General features: G+C 40.5%; 1 protein-coding gene across 9 annotated transcripts in view; it reads left to right on the forward strand.

The window, feature by feature from the left end:
* The window catches only part of PNPLA8 (patatin like phospholipase domain containing 8), an 87330-nt gene extending 72408 nt beyond the window's left edge, over positions 1 to 14922 (forward strand). For 7 of the 9 annotated variants that reach the window (XM_070755530.1, XM_070755524.1, XM_070755529.1 and 4 more), the window contains 2 exons: positions 2684 to 2879; positions 13655 to 14922. In XM_070755530.1, coding sequence (XP_070611631.1) covers positions 2684 to 2879; positions 13655 to 13929 — 471 coding nt within the window. In that variant the 3' untranslated portion in view covers positions 13930 to 14922. Of the gene's footprint in view, positions 1 to 2683; positions 2880 to 3597; positions 3660 to 13654 lie in introns of all 9 variants that reach the window. The other 2 variants (XM_070755523.1, XM_070755527.1) reach the window with 2 other exon arrangements.
* Positions 14923 to 19186: the final 4264 nt, after the last annotated feature.

The following is a 19186-nucleotide window of genomic DNA, read 5'->3' on the forward strand; positions in this document are numbered from 1 at the left end:
AAGAGAAAACGGCCGACTTTTCCCTGCTGCCGTTTTCTCTTCATGGCGCAAAGCCACACAGTCCCGGACTCCTCGCCCCAAGGCAGGAGGCGGCGGCGGAGGAGAGTGGGCGGGCAATGGGGCAGGGCGGAGAAGCCAGAGGCGCGTTTGGCCGGAGGCACCGTGGGGAGGCAGGGGCAGGGAGGTGCGGCAGTAGGAGTAAAGGGAGCCGCGGCTGCCCCTGCCTCCCCACGGTGGCAATGGCATCGGGAGTGCTAATAGCGGCGGCGGCGGGAATAGGGGGGGGGCTGCAAGTGGAAGCCTCAGCCCTGGAGCCCCCTCGCACCCATGGCTTCTCATCGATGCCTCTGCCTGCCCGATCCGCGGGAGTGCTAATAGCGGTGGCGGCGGCGGGAATAGCGGGGGGGGGCTCCTGCCCGCCGCTGCTATTAGCACTCCAGCGGATCGGGCAGGCAGAGACATCGACGAGAAGCCATGGGCGCGAGGGGGCTCCAGGGCTGAGGCTTCCACTTGTGGCTGTCCCCGCCAGCCCGATCCTTCCTTCTCTCAAGCTTTTTTGGGGTGCGGCTTCTTCCACAGCGGTGGCTGCAGCGGCGCTGGCGATCCGGCCGCTAGCCGCTCCAAGCACTGTGGGAACGCCTACCCCTCTTACAGTCCTGTCCCGGGCTGTCAGTAAAGGGGCTGCTTGCTCGGAACATTCAAACTAAGGGAAACCTTCGCTGGCCTCCACAGAGAAGAAAGGAAGAGAGAGAACGAGAGAGAGCAACAGAGAGAGAGAGAGAGAGTGATAAAGAACAAGAGAGAGAAAGCATGAAAGAGAGAGAAAGAAAATAAGAGAGAACAAGAGAGAGAGAGACTAAGAGAGAGAGAAAGAAAAGAGAGAGAAAGAAAAGAGAGAGAGAGAGAAAATAAGAGAATGAGAGAGAGCAACAGAGAGAGAGAAAGAACAAGAAAAAGCACGAGAGAAGAAAAGCAAGAGAGAAAAAGAGATAGCAAGAGATACTGAAAGAAAGCAAGAGAGAGAGAGAAAAAAAGATAGCAAGAGAGACAGGAAGAGGAAAGGAGAGAGAGAGAGAGAAATGAGAACAAAAAGGGGAGGAGAAATGAGAAAATGATTGAGGCAGAGAATGAGAGGAGAGAGAAACAAGAGAGAGAGAGAGGTGATTCTTGAAGCATATGGTAAAAAGCACCCAAATAATAAGAAAAAACCCCCAGCCCTCACCTGTTTTTGAAAAGAATAAAAGAGAATTAAACCCCAGCCCTCACCTGGTTTTGGAAATGGTTGGAGTGTGTATACATACACACACATAAGGGGGGGAAAGAGACAGGGATGGAAAAAGAGGAGAAGTGAAAGGGAGAAGGAATGAGGGAAAAAGGGAGGAAGAGAGAGAAATGAGAAACATGAGAGAGAAAAGGGGGAAAGACAGGAGAAGTACCCAGAAATGAGACAGCGGTATAAATTTCAGGAGGGATGATTGATGATTGACTGTATTTATAAGGGGATGTTACATGGGATTATATATATGAGGGGGTTATTTATGTATGTATGTATGTATGTATGTATGTATGTATTTATTTATTTATTTATTTATTTATTTATTTATTAGATTTGTGTCATTTTGGTTGGTGGTGTGCCCCAGGATTTTGTAAATGTAAAAAGTGTGCCGCGGCTCAAAAAAGGTTGAAAATCACTGTGTTAGAGAATGTCTGCAAGTGATAGAGTTCAACATATGGAAAAATGTGACATTTATTTTCTTCTCTTTAATTTACTTTACTCGTAACATAAAAGATAAGTGGTATGTTGTAATAGTATTGTGATATTACTATATCTAGTTTATTATTTCCTTTTTTATATATACATACATACACACAAAGACATTGCAAACAAAATAAGTACAAGTAAATAAAAACAAACAAACAGAAAAATAAACATAACAGTAAACAAAACAAAACATATAAACAAAACATTTGGGAAAAGTAATTTCCCCACTCTTTTAAAATGTTCAATCGGAGATTTTTTTCCCCATAACTTGTTATTCTTTTGTTAACATATTGCTTTGTGTTACTTTTGCCTTTAAAAAAAAAAATCTGTCTTATGAAATTTGATAATTTATTTTATCATTGTCCTTTCCTCTAGCCAGTCATAAAATTTTCCCCATATCTAATAATATTCTGAATCGTTTTTCCCTTCTAATTTTTTCAACATCCTGTCCATCTCTGCACAATCTAACACCTTGTTAATTATCATACCTTCTTCCGGTATTTTATCAGATTTCCATTGTTGAGCATAAGCTATCCTTGCAGCTGTCAAAATATGAATGACCAAATATCTCACTTCTTTTTAAATTTTTTTGTTAAAAATACCCAATAAATATAATTCTCAGTTTTTTTCCAGTTCTTCCTTTGTTATTTCTTTCAATCAGTCAGCCACCTTGTTCCAGTAGTTTTTAGCCTCTAGACAAGTCCACTATTGGTGGTAGAATGTACCTTTTTCTTTTTTGCATTTCCAGCATATCGGAGAGACTTTCGGGAACATTTTGGATAGTCTTTCCGGCGACAGGTGCCACCTATAAAACATCTTATACTGGTTTTCCTTGAATGTAATTGATTTTCTCATCTGCTTTATTATTTCCAACAACTCTAACATCTTGCATTATTATTACTGCTATTATTTTATTCACAGGATGGAGGGCTTCTTATAAATAATCCTACAGCATTAGCAGTGCATGAATGCAGATGTCTTTGGCCAAATGTCCCTCTTCAGTGTGTGGTATCCCTAGGAACCGGTCGGTATCAAAACCATGGGAAAACCAATGTCACCTATACAAGTTTAAAAGCTAAATTGTCTAATGTCATCAGCAGTGCTACAGATACTGAAGGTTAGTATCAGGTGATCATAGCTGTCTTGTTTTTGTAGTATAATTTTAACTGCTTACTTTGACTAAAAATAATGTGAAAAGACATTTTGGTTAAGTTTTATTCAGTTGTTTTATTAACCTCATCTCTCAACATCCATAGAAGTGTTTAATGTTTAAGTCATATACAAAGCTAAAGCTCTTTGAAAGTAGTGAATATTAATTTTTTAATAAAAAAATCATTTGCAGATTTGGCCTTTTTGCTTTTGTCCAATTGTTATCTTGTTTTAGCTACTTAGCAAATTGAGACTGAATTGGCAGTTGATGACAGTGATTGCCAGATTATCAGTTAAATTAGCTATTTGAGATTGCCTATACCTCAAGGTTGCCATTTTTAAACCTCTGTTGATAAATGTAGGTCTTTGTTAATGGTAGGCATAATGTTCGGATAGAAAGTTCCATCTTCATATGAACAATGGTAGAAAAAGCATCTTAGTAATTAAGGGGAAAATTGTTAATAGTGAAATCAGTTCATAATAAAAATGCAAAATATAGAACAACCATTTTACCATGTTTCACATGAGTGTTTCAATAATGTAGAAATAAGCAGTCAATCCAAATTTGAATTATTCTATAAATTCTGCATAATTATTTATTTATCTTCTTCGATTGATTCTAACCAGGGGTTAGATTTATCCAAAAATTCTTGAACTGGTTGACATAAGAATTTGCTTTTGTGTAGATCACAGCATCTTGCTTGAAAGAAAACCTGTTTCATGCCAGCTTCAACACAGCACTGGAAGGGTGGGTTATAATGGTCCTCTCAAATCACGTTGTTGCTTTTTACTTTAAAAAACCCTGACATTTTATAGAGATTGACTGATTGATTGATTGTTAGAGTTGAAAAGGACCATGCAGGTCATCAAGTCCAACAGGAAACCCTATAGCACCCCAGCCAAATGGCAGTCCAATTTCCTCTAAAAAGTGTCCAGAGTTGGGGAGTTCACAACCTCCACAGGCAGGCTGTTCCACTGGTTGATTGCTCCAACCATCAGGAAGTTCTTCCTTATTTCCAGGTTGAATCCCTCCTTGGTCAGCTTCCAGCCGTTGTTCCTTGTCCGGCCCTCCGGTGCCCTGGAGAATAGAGTGACCCCTCCTCTCTGTGGCAACCCCTCATATCATGTCCCCTCTGGCCCTCCTTTTCTCTAGGCTATCCATGCCCAGTTCATGCAATCTCACTTCGTAAGTCTTGGTTTCCAGTCCACTAATCATTTTGGTTGCTCTTTTCTGCACCTTCTCCAGAGTTTCAATGTCTCTTTTGAAGTGTGGTGACCAGAACTGGATGCAGTACTCCAGATGTGATCTGACCAGGGCGTAGTAAAGTAGTATTATTACTTCCCTGGTTTTGGAGTGTATTCCCCTGTTGATGCAATTTAGGATTGCGTTGGCTTTTTTGGCCGCTGCTGCACATTGCTGGCTCATGTTTAGTTGATTATCCACCAAGACTCCGAGATCTCTTTCACAGTCGCTACTGTGGGGGTTTCTCCTAGGCTGTATGTGTGTCTAGGGTTTTTTTTGCCTAGGTGAAGGACTTTGCTCTTGTCGACGTTGAACATCATTTGGTTAGTGCGGGCCCATAGTGTTAATCTGTCTAGGTCTTTCTGTATTTTGAGCCTGCCCTCCAGGGTGTTGGCTACCCCCGCCAGCTTGGTGTCATCTGCAAATTTGATTAGTTCCCCTTCTATTCCCTCGTCAAGGCTGACCACATGGCCCAGGACAGAACCCTGTGGTACCCCACTGCCTACCTTCTTCCATGTGGATTTGGAGCCATTTAGGACAACTCGTTGGGTGCGGTTGGTCAGCCAACTGTTTATCCATCTGCATGTGTTGTAGTCTACCCCAATTTGTGGATTGTGATCTATTTTATCAAAAACTTTGCTGAAGTCCAAGTATATGAGGTCAACCATGTTGCACTGATTTGATCATGGTGTTGAAAAATGATATGAGATTGGTTTGACATGATTTTCTTCTGACAAAACCAGGTTGGCTGTTTGATATTATCGTGTTTGTTTCTAGGTAGTGGCAAAGTTGTTTTTTGATTATTTTCTCCAGTATTTCTCCAGGTATAGAAGTCAGACTGATTGGTCGGTAGTTACCTCAGTCAGTCTTTTTACCTTTTTTGTGGATGGGGGGGGAGTACATCAGCTTGTTTCCAGTCTTCCGGTAGATTTCCTGTGGTCCAGGATTTTTGATAGCTGAGGAGAAATGGTTCCACGATGGTGTCTGCCAGTTCTTTTAGGACTCTGGGGTGTAGTCCATCTGATCCTGGCGAGTGGTACTTGTTTCTTTGTTTTTTAATAATTTTTTATTGATTTTTAAAAGTTTACATAAAACAAACATATAACAGTGCACAGTGCATGTGCCCATCACCTAACAACAACACACACCCCATCACCCCCACCACCCATACAAGAGGATTCAAAGAAATTTAATTGTTTATCTATTATTCCTTGGCTCTATCTTGATCAAGTATTATTAAAAGAGTGATTGCAATTTATTTTTCATATTTACATCACAGATTCTACTTAACATATAATCTTTTACCTTGTTCCATCGCACCATCAGCTTCTCCAATTTATTCTTATCAAAATTATTTAATCTTATTTCCATAATTTCAAAATGTATGTGATCCACCATATACCAGTACCAATTTTGTAGTGTCCATTTTGTAGAATCTTTCCATCCTAATACCATCACCGCTTGAGCACTTTCCAATGCTGCGGTTTTAATTTCCTTAAATTCTCCTAGTTCTCTATATTTGATTAAAATTGCTATTTCTTTTGTAATAATCCAATTAATGTTTAACATTTTATTAATTTCATTCTGGACTACATTCCAGAATTTCTGAATTTCTGCACACTCCCAAGTCATATGCATAAAAATCCCTTTTTTCTGGCATCCGTGCCAACATATGCCCTTCTCTTTCCCCTGGAAGTGTGCAATTTGTACAGGTGTATAGTACCATTTATGTAAGATTTTTCTTCTCATCTCTCTAACTCTCGTATTTTTAATCTTGTATATATTTTCTATTATTTCTTTCATTTCTCTTTCATCTATTTGTAAATCATCCTGCCAACATCTTGTTAAACTTTTTGTTACTTCTTCTTCCATTTGCAATAGCATTCTATATATACTACCGGCTTGTGCTTTACTTTCATTTGTCTTTTCACTTATTATTTTTTCTACACTATTTTCTTCCCGTAAGAAGGCTTCTTTATTCTCACTTTTGTTTAAGTATGTACATATTGCATTAATCTGCAACCATTTCTGTTTGCCAATCCACCATTCCAATCTAGTTCTACTAACTCTTCCATCTTTCTCATATAATTGCTCAATTCTCGTTATTCCTTTACTATTTAATATTTTAATAATTCTACTTAGATTAACGTCATCCCCTATATTCAATACATGTAACGTTGATAGCCTGGATACCTTTATTCCACTTGTCCTCTGCCATTTAAGCCATATTTCTAAACATGCTTTAAAAGGATCACTTAAGGTACTGGTTTCAATTCTACTCCAATTTTTAAATAATAGTTCTTTATTATTTATATTATTAATTTCTTTTTCTATTCGTATCCATTTATTTTCCCCCCATAACTGTAGCTCCATTAACCTTTCCATTTGAAATGCATTTCTATATAATACTAGACATGGGCTGCCCCACCCCCCCTCTTTCTCTTGTGCATTCTGCCAATGTTTCCTTATTCTGGGTTTTTTATCTCCTTCAATCCAAAAATTTAGTCTGTTATTCCATTCTCTTAATTTTGCCTCTGGAAAACTACCAGGTAGAACCTGAAACAAATACATTATTTTTGGTATTATCATCCTGTTAAGAGCCCTAATCTTAGCCATTCTTCCTAACTTTTTACCCTTCCAATTTTTAATCTGCTTCTGGATTTTTTTCCATATTAGGTTATAATTGGCCGTTGCTATTTTTATTGGATTCTTGAATAACCAAATTCCCAAATATTTCATTTTTTTACAACCTAGTTTCAGTCCTGAAGTTTTTTGAATCTCGATTTGCTCTTTAGGGCCTGTATTTAAACATATTATCTCTGATTTGTCTATATTAACCTTCAGTCCAGATTGATCTTTAAATTCCTGAAGTAGTATCATTATTCTTTTCATCATTTCAATTGGGGTTTCAGACATCACTATAGCATCATCTGCAAATAAGTTTAATTTCAATTCCAATTCCCCTATTTGATAGCCTCTCCATTCCTTATCATTTCTAATTTTGTTTGCTAGGGTCTCAATTGCTAATGCAAATAACATTGGGGATAGTGGGCAACCCTGCTTAGTTCCATTTTGAATTTTAACTATTTCTGTTCTATTGCCATTTACTCTAATTTGAGCCACATTATCCTTATATATTGTTTCTATAACTCTACAAAATATGTTTCCCATATTTAAATCTTTACATAATTGAAATAGGTAGTCATGGTTAACTTTGTCAAAAGCCTTATAGACATCTAATTTTAAAATGCATAATTTTCTTTTGGTACTGGTAGCATGGTGTAAAACATTGGCCACATTTCTTATTGGTTCATAAATTTTCCTTCCTTTCACAAATCCATATTGATCTTCTCCAATTATTTTTGGTAATATATTCTCCACCCTATTTGCCAATATTTTCATAAATATCTTATAATCTTGATTTAATAGGCTGATGGGGCAATAAGAACTCGGATCCATTAAATCACGATCTGGCTTTGGGACCATTATAATTTCTGTCATTTTCCACGTCTTTGGAGTTTCAAAAGTCTCCAATACATTATTGAACAATTTCTCCATATGCGGTAATAATTCATTCATATACACTTTATAATATTCAGCAGTAAAACCATCTGGACCAGGAGCTTTGGCCGGTTTCAATCCCTTAATAACTCTAGATATCTCCTCACTTGTAATTTTTGCATTTAACATTTGGGCATCTTCTTCCTCTAATTTCTTTTTAACCTCTGAGGTTTGCGAAACAACATACTCTTTTTTATATAATTCCCCATAGAATTCTCTCATTATTTTTTCCATTTCTACATTACTACGTTTTATTACACCATCCTTATCTTTTAAAGCAGAGATGTAAGATTTCTCTTTTCTTTTTTTCAAATAATGTACCATTTGCTTCATTGATTTGTGACTCCACCCTCTAATTCTATGTTTCATAATCATATTCATTTTATTCCATCTTTCTTCATCAAGTAATTGCAATTTCTTTTTCTTAAATGATAATAATAAATTCCATTCTCTATTTCTTGTAATTTTTAAAGTTTCTTGGATTAAATCTATTTCTTTTAATAAATTATTCCTCTTAACATCCCAGGATTTCCTAATAAAAGCTTCAGTACTAATGCAGTTGCCCCTCATTACTGCTTTATGTGTATCCCAAACTATTGTTTGTTTAACCTCACCTGTTGCATTAATACAAAAGAATCCATTAAGTTCCCTTTGTAATTTAATTCTACTCTCCTCATTTGCTGAGACAATGGGGTTATACCTCCAAATTCTTTGTTTACTACAAACCTCTATCTCTATCACAGCTAACAGAGGAGATTTTTTGCCCTCAAGTTTCTAGTTCTGAGTGAGAACACCTCCCCCACTTCTGATATTCAAGTCCAATTAGACGCTGGATGTTTTGCCCTCATGTTTCTAGTTCTGAGTGAGAACACCTCCCCCACTTCTGATTTTCAAGTCCAATTAGAACCTGGATGTTTTGCCCTCTCAAGTTGCTAGTTCTGAGTGAGAACACTTCTGTCACTTCTGATTTTCAAGTCCAATTAGAACCTGGATGTTTTGCCCTCTCAAGTTGCTAGTTCTGAATGAGAACACTTCCCCTCCTTCTGATTTTCAAATCCAATTAGAACCTGGATGTTTTGCCCTCTCAAGTTGCTAGTTCTGAGTGAGAACACCTCCCCCAGTTCTGATTTTCAAGGCGAATTAGAACCTGGATGTTTTGTCCTCTCAAGTTGCTAGTTCTGAATGAGAACACTTCCCCTACTTCTGATTTTCAAGGCCAATTAGAACCTGGATGTTTTGTCCTCTCATGTTGCTAGTTCTGAATGAGAACACTTCTGTCACTTCTGATTTTCAAGGCCAATTTGAACCTGGATGTTTTCCCCTCTCAAGTTGCTAGTTCTGAGTGAGAAAATGTCTCCCACTTCTGATATTCAAGTACAATTAGAACGTGGATGTTTTGCCCTCAAGTTTCTAGTTCTGAGTGAGAACACCTCCCCCACTTCTAATATTCAAGTCCAATTAGACGCTGGATGATTTGCCCTCATGTTTCTAGTTCTGAGTGAGAACACCTCCCCTACTTCTGATTTTCAAGTCCAATTAGACGCTGGATGGTTTGCCCTCATGTCCTCCTTCCATCCCTCCCTCCTTCCATCCCTCCCTCCTTCCTTCCTTCCATCCCTCCCTCCTTCCATCCCTCCCTCCCTCCCTCCCTCCTTCCCTCCCTTCTCTCCCTCCCTCCTTCCATCCCTCCTTCCTTCCATCCCTCCTTCCTTCCCTTCTCTCCCTCCCTCCTTCCTTCCCTCCTTCCTTCCTTTCGTAAAAAGCACTTAAACAATGACAGAATAAAAAAACCCAGCCCTCACCTGTGTTTGAATTTCATTCACTCAGTCATTCATTCATTCTTCTGTATGCCACTCAGTCCCAACACTTTCAACCCACAAATTACCATTTCCCATCCCCTTAATGTACTGTACTCTACCTGTACCTGTACTGTACACATTGAATAACACACTTAGTCATCCTGATAGAAATAATAACAATATTTATTTACATTTTTACATTTTTGGGGGGGGTTAGCATAACTAGGATAAATTGGGATCTTCTTCTATCACCATGTCTACAATGGACGCTGCAGGTGATGGCGTGACAGACCTCGTGGTTTTTGTGACAAACATAGTTATGGGCAGTTGTTGGCACATTTTCTTTTTCTTGGCTAACATGGCTCTGTATGGTGCAAAGGTGTTGTCAAGGGAGGCCTTAAATTGTATAGAGCGAGTCATGTTGGGATCCCAAAGTTCCACCATGCGTTGTACATTTGCAGCAGCTCTGTTCAGTTCTGCAAGCCGCTCAAGCGTTAGGCCAACATCTTCTTCTTCCTCAGCTTCTTCAGCTTCCTCTTCCTCATCTTCTTCACTCGCTGACCTGGTCAGCTCCTCCAGATCTCTGTCTGTCAGCGGTAGGCCATGCTCATCAAGCAAACCATTGACTTCCTCTGGTGTCATGTCAACGAAGCCTTCTCCACCCAGTGCCTGTGCCAGCTTCACAGAGTTCTGGACTGCAGCATCTTGAATTTCTTCGGGAGCAAATCCCCTGTAATCATGCACCACTTCTGGCCACAATTTCCTCCAGCAGGCATTCATTGTCTGTGACTTCATATCCATTAAGGCATCCTGAATGTTCTTCAGACAAGATGCAATTGTGTACTGACGCCAGTAGGCCTTTAATGTGAAGTTTTCATCAGCATCCATTGCTTCCACGATGCTTCCAAGAGAATTGTGCGTGTATAGTGCCTTAAATGCGCGGATAACACTTTGATCCATCGGCTGGATAAGCGATGTGGTGTTTGGTGGCAAGAATTCGACTTGCACCCCATCATGTTCATGTGCCAGGTCATCATGGCCTCCAGCATTGTCCATTAGGAGAAGCACTTTGAAATTGAGTCCTTTGGCAGCCAAATAATCCTTCACCTGTGGGATGAAGCACTGATGAAACCAGTCCCGCGTGAGGGGTTTTGTAATCCATGCTTTAGGATTATGCATCCAGTACACTGGCAATGCATTCTTATTTCTGTTCTTGAGGGCTCTTGGATTTCGTGACTTATAAATTAGCCCTGGCTTCATCAAAAAGCCTGCTGCATTCCCACACATGATCAAAGTCACACTATCTTTCATGGGCTTAAAGCCAGGGGCTTTGGCTTCATCTTGCATCAAGAAAGTCCATGAAGGCATCCTCTTCCAGAACAGGCCTGTTTCGTCCATGCTGAACACCTGTTCTGGAAGGTAGCCCCCTTCTGCAATTAGATCTTTAAACGTGCGCTGGACAAAGTTTTCGGCTGCACCTGTATCTGCTGAGGCAGCTTCTCCATGCAATGACACACTCTTCAGGCCATAGCGCCATTGAAATTTCTCAAACCACCCTTTGCTTGCTGTGAATGTGGCTGGGGCTGAAGAAGCAGAAGATGTTGATGGCTGGGGGTCTTCAGAGTCACCAGCACCTTCATCTACAGAGAATGACAGGAAAGGGAGAGAGAAGTGACTTGAATGAAAGCATACAGTCCTTCCATCCCTCCCTCCTTCCATCCCTCCCTCCTTCCTTCCTTCCCTTCTCTCCCTCCTTCCATCCCTCCTTCCATCCCTCCTTCCTTCCTTCCTTCCTTCCATCCCTCCTTCCTTCCATCCCTCCCTCCTTCCCTCCCTCCCTCCTTCCATCCCTCCCTCCTTCCCTCCCTCCTTCCATCCCTCCCTCCTTCCATCCCTCCTTCCTTCCATCCCTCCTTCCCTCCCTCCCTCCCTCCTTCCTTAAAAAACACTTAAATACAGTAATGACAGAATAAAAAACCCCAGCCCTCACCTGGGTTTCCCTCATCTGCATCGCCTCCTTCTGTGTCTTCAAGACGGTTGTACAATTGCTGCGCCTTGGTTCGTATAGTGTTCGTATCCAAAGCAATGCTCTTTTTGCGGCAGTCTTGTACCCACACAGACAAAGCAGCTTCCATCTTCATAAGGCGTTTGTTTCTAGGCGTCACCATTCTTTTTGCAGCCTTGTTGAATGTTATCTGAGAAGTTTGCCTTATCTTCTTTTTGTCTTTCCGAATGTATCGCACAGTCGATTCGTTGATCCCATAATGCCGACCAACATCTACATTAGAACGTCCCGCTTTCAGCATGTCCAAAAGTTCAATTTTCTCCTTGATTGTCAACATCTTCCTGCTCTTTTTAGCGTCGCCGCCTCCACTCCGCATGCAACGTTTAGGTGCCATCTTCCAAGAAGTCTTCACAAACAGCTCCAAGAAACAGATCCAAGAAACAGCTCCGACAAACAGCTCCGACAAACAGCTCCAAAAGTTCCAAAAGTTTCAAAGCAAAGCACGCTGAGCAAACAACACTGATTGGCCGAGATTTCTGTCCATCAGCATTGTCGGGCGAAATGTTTGCAATGACAACGCTGATTGGCTGAAATTTTGCTGTATCACCATTGCCAGGCAAACTTATTGCAATGGCAAAGCTGATTGGCCGAGATTTCGGCCAACCAGCAATGGTAGACGTCAGTTTGGTGATGACGCGTGACGTCATCGGGTGGGAAAAACCGTGCACGTATTTTTAATTTATTGTTTTTTGAAAAATCGCGATATAGCGTTTCGCGAAGATCGAGAAGGTATTATTTGTTGAAAAATCGCGATATAGCGTTTCGCGAAACTCGAGATCGCGAAAATCGAGGGATCACTGTATTAGGTCTAGTATTACAGTCCCTCTGGTTCCTGGTTCCACTTTTTGGGTTAGAAAGTTATCAGCGAGACTGGTGAGAAATCTGTCAGACTTTCCACTTGGTGCCGAGTTTGTTTTCCTGTTAACGTCGGGTTAGTTAAAGTCACCCATTATTGTTGTGCTGTGCTTATTGCATATTTCTGTTAGTTGGCTTGCAAAGAGGTTATCCATTGCATCAGTTTGGTTTGGTGGCCTGTAGTATACTCCTATAGTAGTGTTGCACTTCTTTTCTTTTATGTTGACCCATATACTTTCTAGGGGGTTATCTTCTTTAGTTGGATGTAGCTCTGTTTCAGTGTAGTGGTATTTTATGTATAGTGCAACTCCACCTTCTTTCTTGTTTGATCTGTTTTTCTTGAAGAGGTTGTAACCCTTTATCTGCGTGTTCCAGTCAAGTATTTCTCTCCCACCAAGTTTCTGTTATTCCAATTAGATTGTATTTACCCTCGTGCATTAGTAATTCCAGTTCATCCTGTTTGTTCCCCAGGCTCTGTGCGTTTGTGTACAGGCATTTTAGTTGTTTGTGTCTGATTCTGGGTGGACATTTTTTATCCTCTGATTGATTTGTAGGTTTCACTTGTTCCCCTTCCTTATTTTGTTTCTTGTTCAGTCTCTTTGTTTGGTCACCCGCCCCTCTTGGATCTAGTTTAAAGCCCTCCTGATAAGTTGAGCTAGTCGATTTCCTAGGAGGTTCTTCCCAGCTCTGGAGAGATGTAGCCCGTCTCTTGCTAGAAGCCCTATTGTAGGCCATGGTCAAGGAAACCAAAGTTGTTTTAGCGACACCATCTCCCTAGCCAGTAGTTTATTTGTGGGATTTTTTTAGAGGCTTGCTAACTTTGATATATCAACTTATATGTATCAAGGGTATTATTCCTGAGATTTAATTTAATAGAAAAGATGTTATACTTAAAGAAAATTAAGGTGTCATATTAAAAATTGCATATATAACAAATGTCATTGATTCCAAAATGACACCATTCACACAATGCCATCAACACATACTGTATATGCTATTATTCCTTATTTCTCTTAGCTTGTTCAGTAAGATAACAAGTTTATGCAATGACACCCTCACACATTACCATTTTGCTAAATCTTGATTGTTCCTGCAGACATTTGTATATGCTTACTAAATATTAGAATCTTAATGTCTGAATTCATACAAATTAATTTGAAACTTTATTTTTAAAACTTAATTTTAAACCAAATTCTTTCCCATTTCTCTTTTAAAAATAGAAGTTCATATTATGTTGGATGCCCTTTTACCTCCAGACACCTACTTTAGATTTAATCCACTGATGAATGAAGATATTCCTCTGGATGAAAATCGTAAAGAAAAACTGAATAAATTGCAGACAGATGGCACCCAATATTTAGAAAGAAATGATGACAAGTTGAAAAAAGCTGGCAAAATATTATCACAGGAAAAAAATATTTTACAGAAACTGAGTAACTGGATGCGATTAAAAGCTGATATGTATGATGGCCTTCCAATTCTGTCAAAATTGTGAATGTGTAAAATGTTATGCATCATAGGTGCAAAGTTGTTTATGAAAAGGGGTCAACATTTGTTAGTCATTATGTAATCATTTTTTTAATTCAATGAGTAACAAGCTATATAAAATGCATTCTTTGATTGGATCTGAAGGTCCTGTAAACAAACAGAAGAAAAATCTTCCAGTCTATTTCTTCCTTGTCTCCCAGTCTGTCACACTCACATTCAGTATTTCTCAGGGTCCTTCAAGCCAATATTCAGCAGGACATGAATATGCAGATCAGTAATTCATGAATATGCAGATCAGTAATTATGATCACTGCCGATACTTTTTTTCTATAAACAGCACACTTATGAAATTTGGGATTTTATGATTTATTAAAGTATATGAGTATTAGTTTTCAGAACCCTACATCACTACCACTTATATTCAAATGCTGGTATATTTTTTTCAAAAATGATGTCTAAATTTGTGACAATTATGGCAAAAAACTTTCAATGTATTATCAATGCGCATTAAAAAATCATGCAGCTTACAAAATCATACTGTGCTTGTGTGTTAGTAGAAAATTACAGCATGAGAAGAACCATAGCAAATATGTTGCTCTATAAATAATTGAGCCAGAATAAATCAAAGAGTTTAATTCCCATTGTGATTAATGATAATAAACAATTTTAAATCCATTGGGAGTAGTTCAGCTAGTTTACTGATTAAATAACTGTATATTATAGACTTTCAGGATATTATACTGTCATGAAAATTGTCTGATGATAAGATTTGTGCATGTAAATTGTTTTGTTTTAAAATGTTACCAGTGTTTTGTAGTATGAATTGTTTTAGCTATTTTACTTTATCCAATTCAGTATTTGACATCTTGCAATAAAATCCATCACACTTAATATCTATTTTTTAAAAATTCGAAGATTTTAGTTCAGAACAATTAATTTGCTGTTTGAAAAGCAAATAAAATAAAATGAAATGAAATGAAATAAATATTGAAGGTCCTCATCCTCATTGTGTGATTTTATTTATTTAGTGATGTGAAATCATCAAGCCAAATTATTTTTTCATTTTTAATGAAAACATAATTTCATATACATATTTAAGTCAGTAGAAAAGTATTGCTAGTATTATCAATTATATTGTTTCTATTCTATTACTAGTATTATTACTATTAATTACTAATTGTTCTTATAAACATTATTGATAAAGATCAAAGTATAAAGTAGAGGCAACAATTTATAGATAAGATATAAAACATAAGACATAAGATATAGAGAAGACAAATTATAGAAAGATAGAATTGCTACTAGAACTAGAAGAAAAGCAGGGTATAAAACTGAAAATTGACTACTGAGTAAACATATTTGTGGATACAGTGGTTAACGCTCTTCGCCTAAAGGAACAAAGGGAAAGAAGTCTAAAGTAAACTAATTAATTCTGTATATTAGATTTATACTGGAATAGATATTGAAATACCCAATAAGTAGTAAAACATAAAGAATTAACATATACTTTCACTTGAAGAATTCGGAATATACTGAATAGGTAAAAAATAAAACAGATACCTCCTAAAACACAATACTATATCTGTACAATTGCTGAAGAAATAAACGAAATTAAGAGGAAAATATAAGATAAAGATTTTTTTAGGAAGTTTAGGAAATTATTGATAGTGAGTGGTAGAGATGAGTGAAATTATTATTTTAGTAAAAATGTCAACTTTAACAACTGTTGTGGTTGGCTCTGGGCCAGCTTCTGCAACAGGGAATTTGGAGGAGGCTTTAGGGGAATCCTCGGGATCACAGAGACTTGTTTTATTGCCAGCAGACTCTGATAGTGAACTTGATTCACAGCCAAGGACAGACAGTGGGAGAGAGGAATCAGACAGAGAGATGGGTGCAGCCAGCCCATCAGTCAGCGCTCCAATTAGTGAGACGTCAGAGTCAGAGGAAGATCCACTTGTGGATGCCCAAGAAGGGACCAGCGGCGCAGGCGTCACCGAAGATAAGGGAGAACACCTGTTTCAGAGACAATTAGGTTAATATGTTTGGGGATAAATGACGGGCATTGGAGAGTGTGCGTGTGGGCATTTATCTGTTGGAGAAAGACCATTGCTACTGTTTGGATTGGACTTTTGGACACTTTGCATGTAAACTCTTGTGGACTCATTGACGTGGGTGGCTGTGAAGTTTTCACAGTTGCCTTATCTGCTTGTTTGTTTTGCCTTTTGCTGCATTCCAGGATTCTTTCCGGGTGAGAGAAATTTGGCTCTTTTCAGAGTATGTGCTCACAAAAACTGTTTGGATAAACTTTTACTCTCTTTTCCTCTGTGATGGTGTGTGTGTGTTTGAATTGCATTCCAAACTCACTGGGGGGGCTACTAGTGAAGGGCCCAGCATAACAACAACAATACAGAAATTGGCTAAAAAAACACTCTCCAACCCATAGAAAGTAACCCATAGAAGACAAGTAGTACAACACAAACAATGCAAACAATTATCCTAACAATACAGCAAACTAAATGCAGGAGAAGATGGACAAAACCCACAAAGCAATGAGGGAGGACATACAAAAAGTTGACAACAAAATAGGCATAGTTCACCAGATGCTGGGGGGAAATGAGCCATCAATAGTACAAATTGAAAAAAGAATAGACCAAACTGAAAAAAAAGTGGAAATAGTAGACCAGAATTTGATGATTATCGTATTTTTCAGTGTATAAGATACACTGGTGTATAAGACGCACCTAGCTTTTAGAGGAGGAAAACAAGGAAAAAAGTATTCTGAACCAAATGATGTAGTATTAAATAGTAATAGTAACCTCTCCGCGACTTCCAGGGGCGGGGCGAAGCCGTTGCGATGTGCAGATTAGGGGCTCCTGATCTGTACCCGAAATTCTTCATTTGTAGCCGTTTAAACGGTGACAGTTCTCCATGGAGGGAGAACTAACTTAAGGGGAAGTCTTGAGCAGTGGGTGGAGGTGCAAACCCCCACTGTGAGAAGCATTATCCCTGTGATCAGGCGAGGAAAAGAGCTGAGGTTTACTCTCAGCCCATAGGCCCAGCAGGCCAAGTGAGACAACTGGGAAGCAAAGGAGGGTAAACGGTAGCAACAGTGAACTCTATTAAAACAGCTGAAATCCACTTACCCGAAACGAACAAACGTGTGATCATTGGTGACATCTAAAAAAATCGTGAGTCTCCTGATTGTGAAAAGTAGCGATCGTTGTGTGTGTAGCAAGTGCATGAGAGAAAAAGGGGGAAGTTTATGTTGGTGAACAGATGTAAATGATGGAAAGAAGACGCGAGAGGAGTGGAGAACAGAGAGCGGAAGGCTGAGACGAGCCATAGAAAATCGGGGCGACAATTTCTTGCAATTCCCCGTGTTTCCTGTGATTCCTGTGAAGTGAACCTAAGGAGCGCCAACCGGTATGAAACAGTGAGACGGAGTGACGGTGAATGGTGCGACGATTGCAGGTAGCAGGAGAACCGGAGAAAGAACAACACAGCGTTGTGGTAAATCGGGGTGCTGGAGAACACCAACGCAAGGGAATTTGCCATTTGAAAGTGAGGTTACGTCTGAGAAATTGGAGAATGAGGTTGGTGAGTGAAGCGACAGGGTGATAGAAGGTTTGAGAACGTGAGGAGACAATGCGAGGGAACAATGAGCAGATGGAACGGAGACAGAACGGAGACGAACGGCGACGAGAGGGTAGAGGTGATAAAGAAACAGTGATCGGAGACACCATTGACACGTGGAAAGTGGAAGATCCTTCTTTTTGTAAATTTAAATCAATTTAATTTTATCCGCTGCTAAAGACCTGATCTAAATGAACTTATAACTCATTAATTCTTTATCTATCCTTACTCATTAATTACCAATGAATTATTTGATGATTTGACTATTCTATTTACTTTACTTACTCTACTTAAATTGACAATTTACAATTCCCATTCCCTAACTCCAAGATAAAACAGACATCTTCTCCACTGCATCTGGAAGGAGAGTCCAACATGGGTATTTCACCAATCCTATTGGTAGAGACTGAGTTAAAATTTACATATCAATTGAGCACCGCCCCCTCTGCTCTCCCCACGAGCTAGTTTTAAAAACTCAGTCCCAGAGTAGAGACTACTGAGTTTTGCTTTAAGAATAATAAAGATTGTAATTACCTGTTTAATCCTTTTTTCTTGTGTTTTTCAGAAACGACCAGAGGAAAGAAGACAGGAAACAGACGGGATGGGGTTGCTGCCCTCCGCGGGCACTGCCCCCGACAATTCTCCTCAGGGGTCTTGCTTTCCTCCGCGGTAACACCCTGCAGAGGAGCACCTCAGCCTGGGGTCCCTGGCCTCCGTGGCCATACTAGGGCTGCGAGCCGAAGGTGGGGGGGGGTCCGCCCCCCCCACTGGGAAGCTCGATGACAGCGCCGAGCGAGCCAAGCACTCCGGGGAGCGCCTCACAGCTGATCGGGCGGCCAGCGCCGCCGCTGCCAAAGCCACTGCCGAAGCCGCCACCGAAACCGCCGCAGCCGCCGCAGCTGGAGAGCCCTGAAAGAGGCCATGGCAGGGAGTGGAGGAGCAACCTCCAGACTCGGCGGGACACAAGCGGTGGGCCCGAGGGACGCGTGCATGGACGCCGTCATATTGGATGACGCGGTGAGCCGTGTCTTGGCGCGAAAGCGGCCCTTTCAAAGGGAACAGAGCGCGAAAGGGCCGGATGGTCCTAGTGAGCAGGCGCGGAGTGCCAGCAAGGCGGCAGCGCCATTTTGAGACCCTGATAAGGCAATTTGGAGGATTCCAGCGACCAGGGTCAGCAAAGTAACTTTGAGTCACTATTCTGCTACCGTGAGTAATATGGAGGCCCACCAGGGACGTGACAAACCTGGCTCCCCTGTGCCACCAAAGGACAAGGCCAAGGGGAAAGGCAAAGAGAAAGCCAAAGCCTCCCACTCTTCTGCCTCCTCCTCTTCCATTAAAGAGGCTGAAAAGCGCATTAAGGCGCTTGAGAAAAAGCTGGAAGCAGCCCTACAAGCATCTCCAGCGGGGTTACCTCTAACCCAGAGACAACCCTCAGATCCCATGACACCCCCATCCACCTTTGGACCTATTGGGGTCATTGCTGAAGGGGACTGGTCACCGGACAGGCAGTTCCTGCCCCTTCCTCAGGTCATGCCCTCGCCCAGCACCTCCTGGGCCAGACCAGGGTCAGCAGGACACTCAGGGAGAAATTCCCAGGGGCCATCAGCCACCTTTACCCCCAGAGCGGCTGG

This window comes from Erythrolamprus reginae, chromosome 6 (genome assembly GCF_031021105.1).
Source record: "Erythrolamprus reginae isolate rEryReg1 chromosome 6, rEryReg1.hap1, whole genome shotgun sequence".
NCBI classification, from domain to species: Eukaryota; Metazoa; Chordata; class Lepidosauria; order Squamata; family Dipsadidae; genus Erythrolamprus; species Erythrolamprus reginae.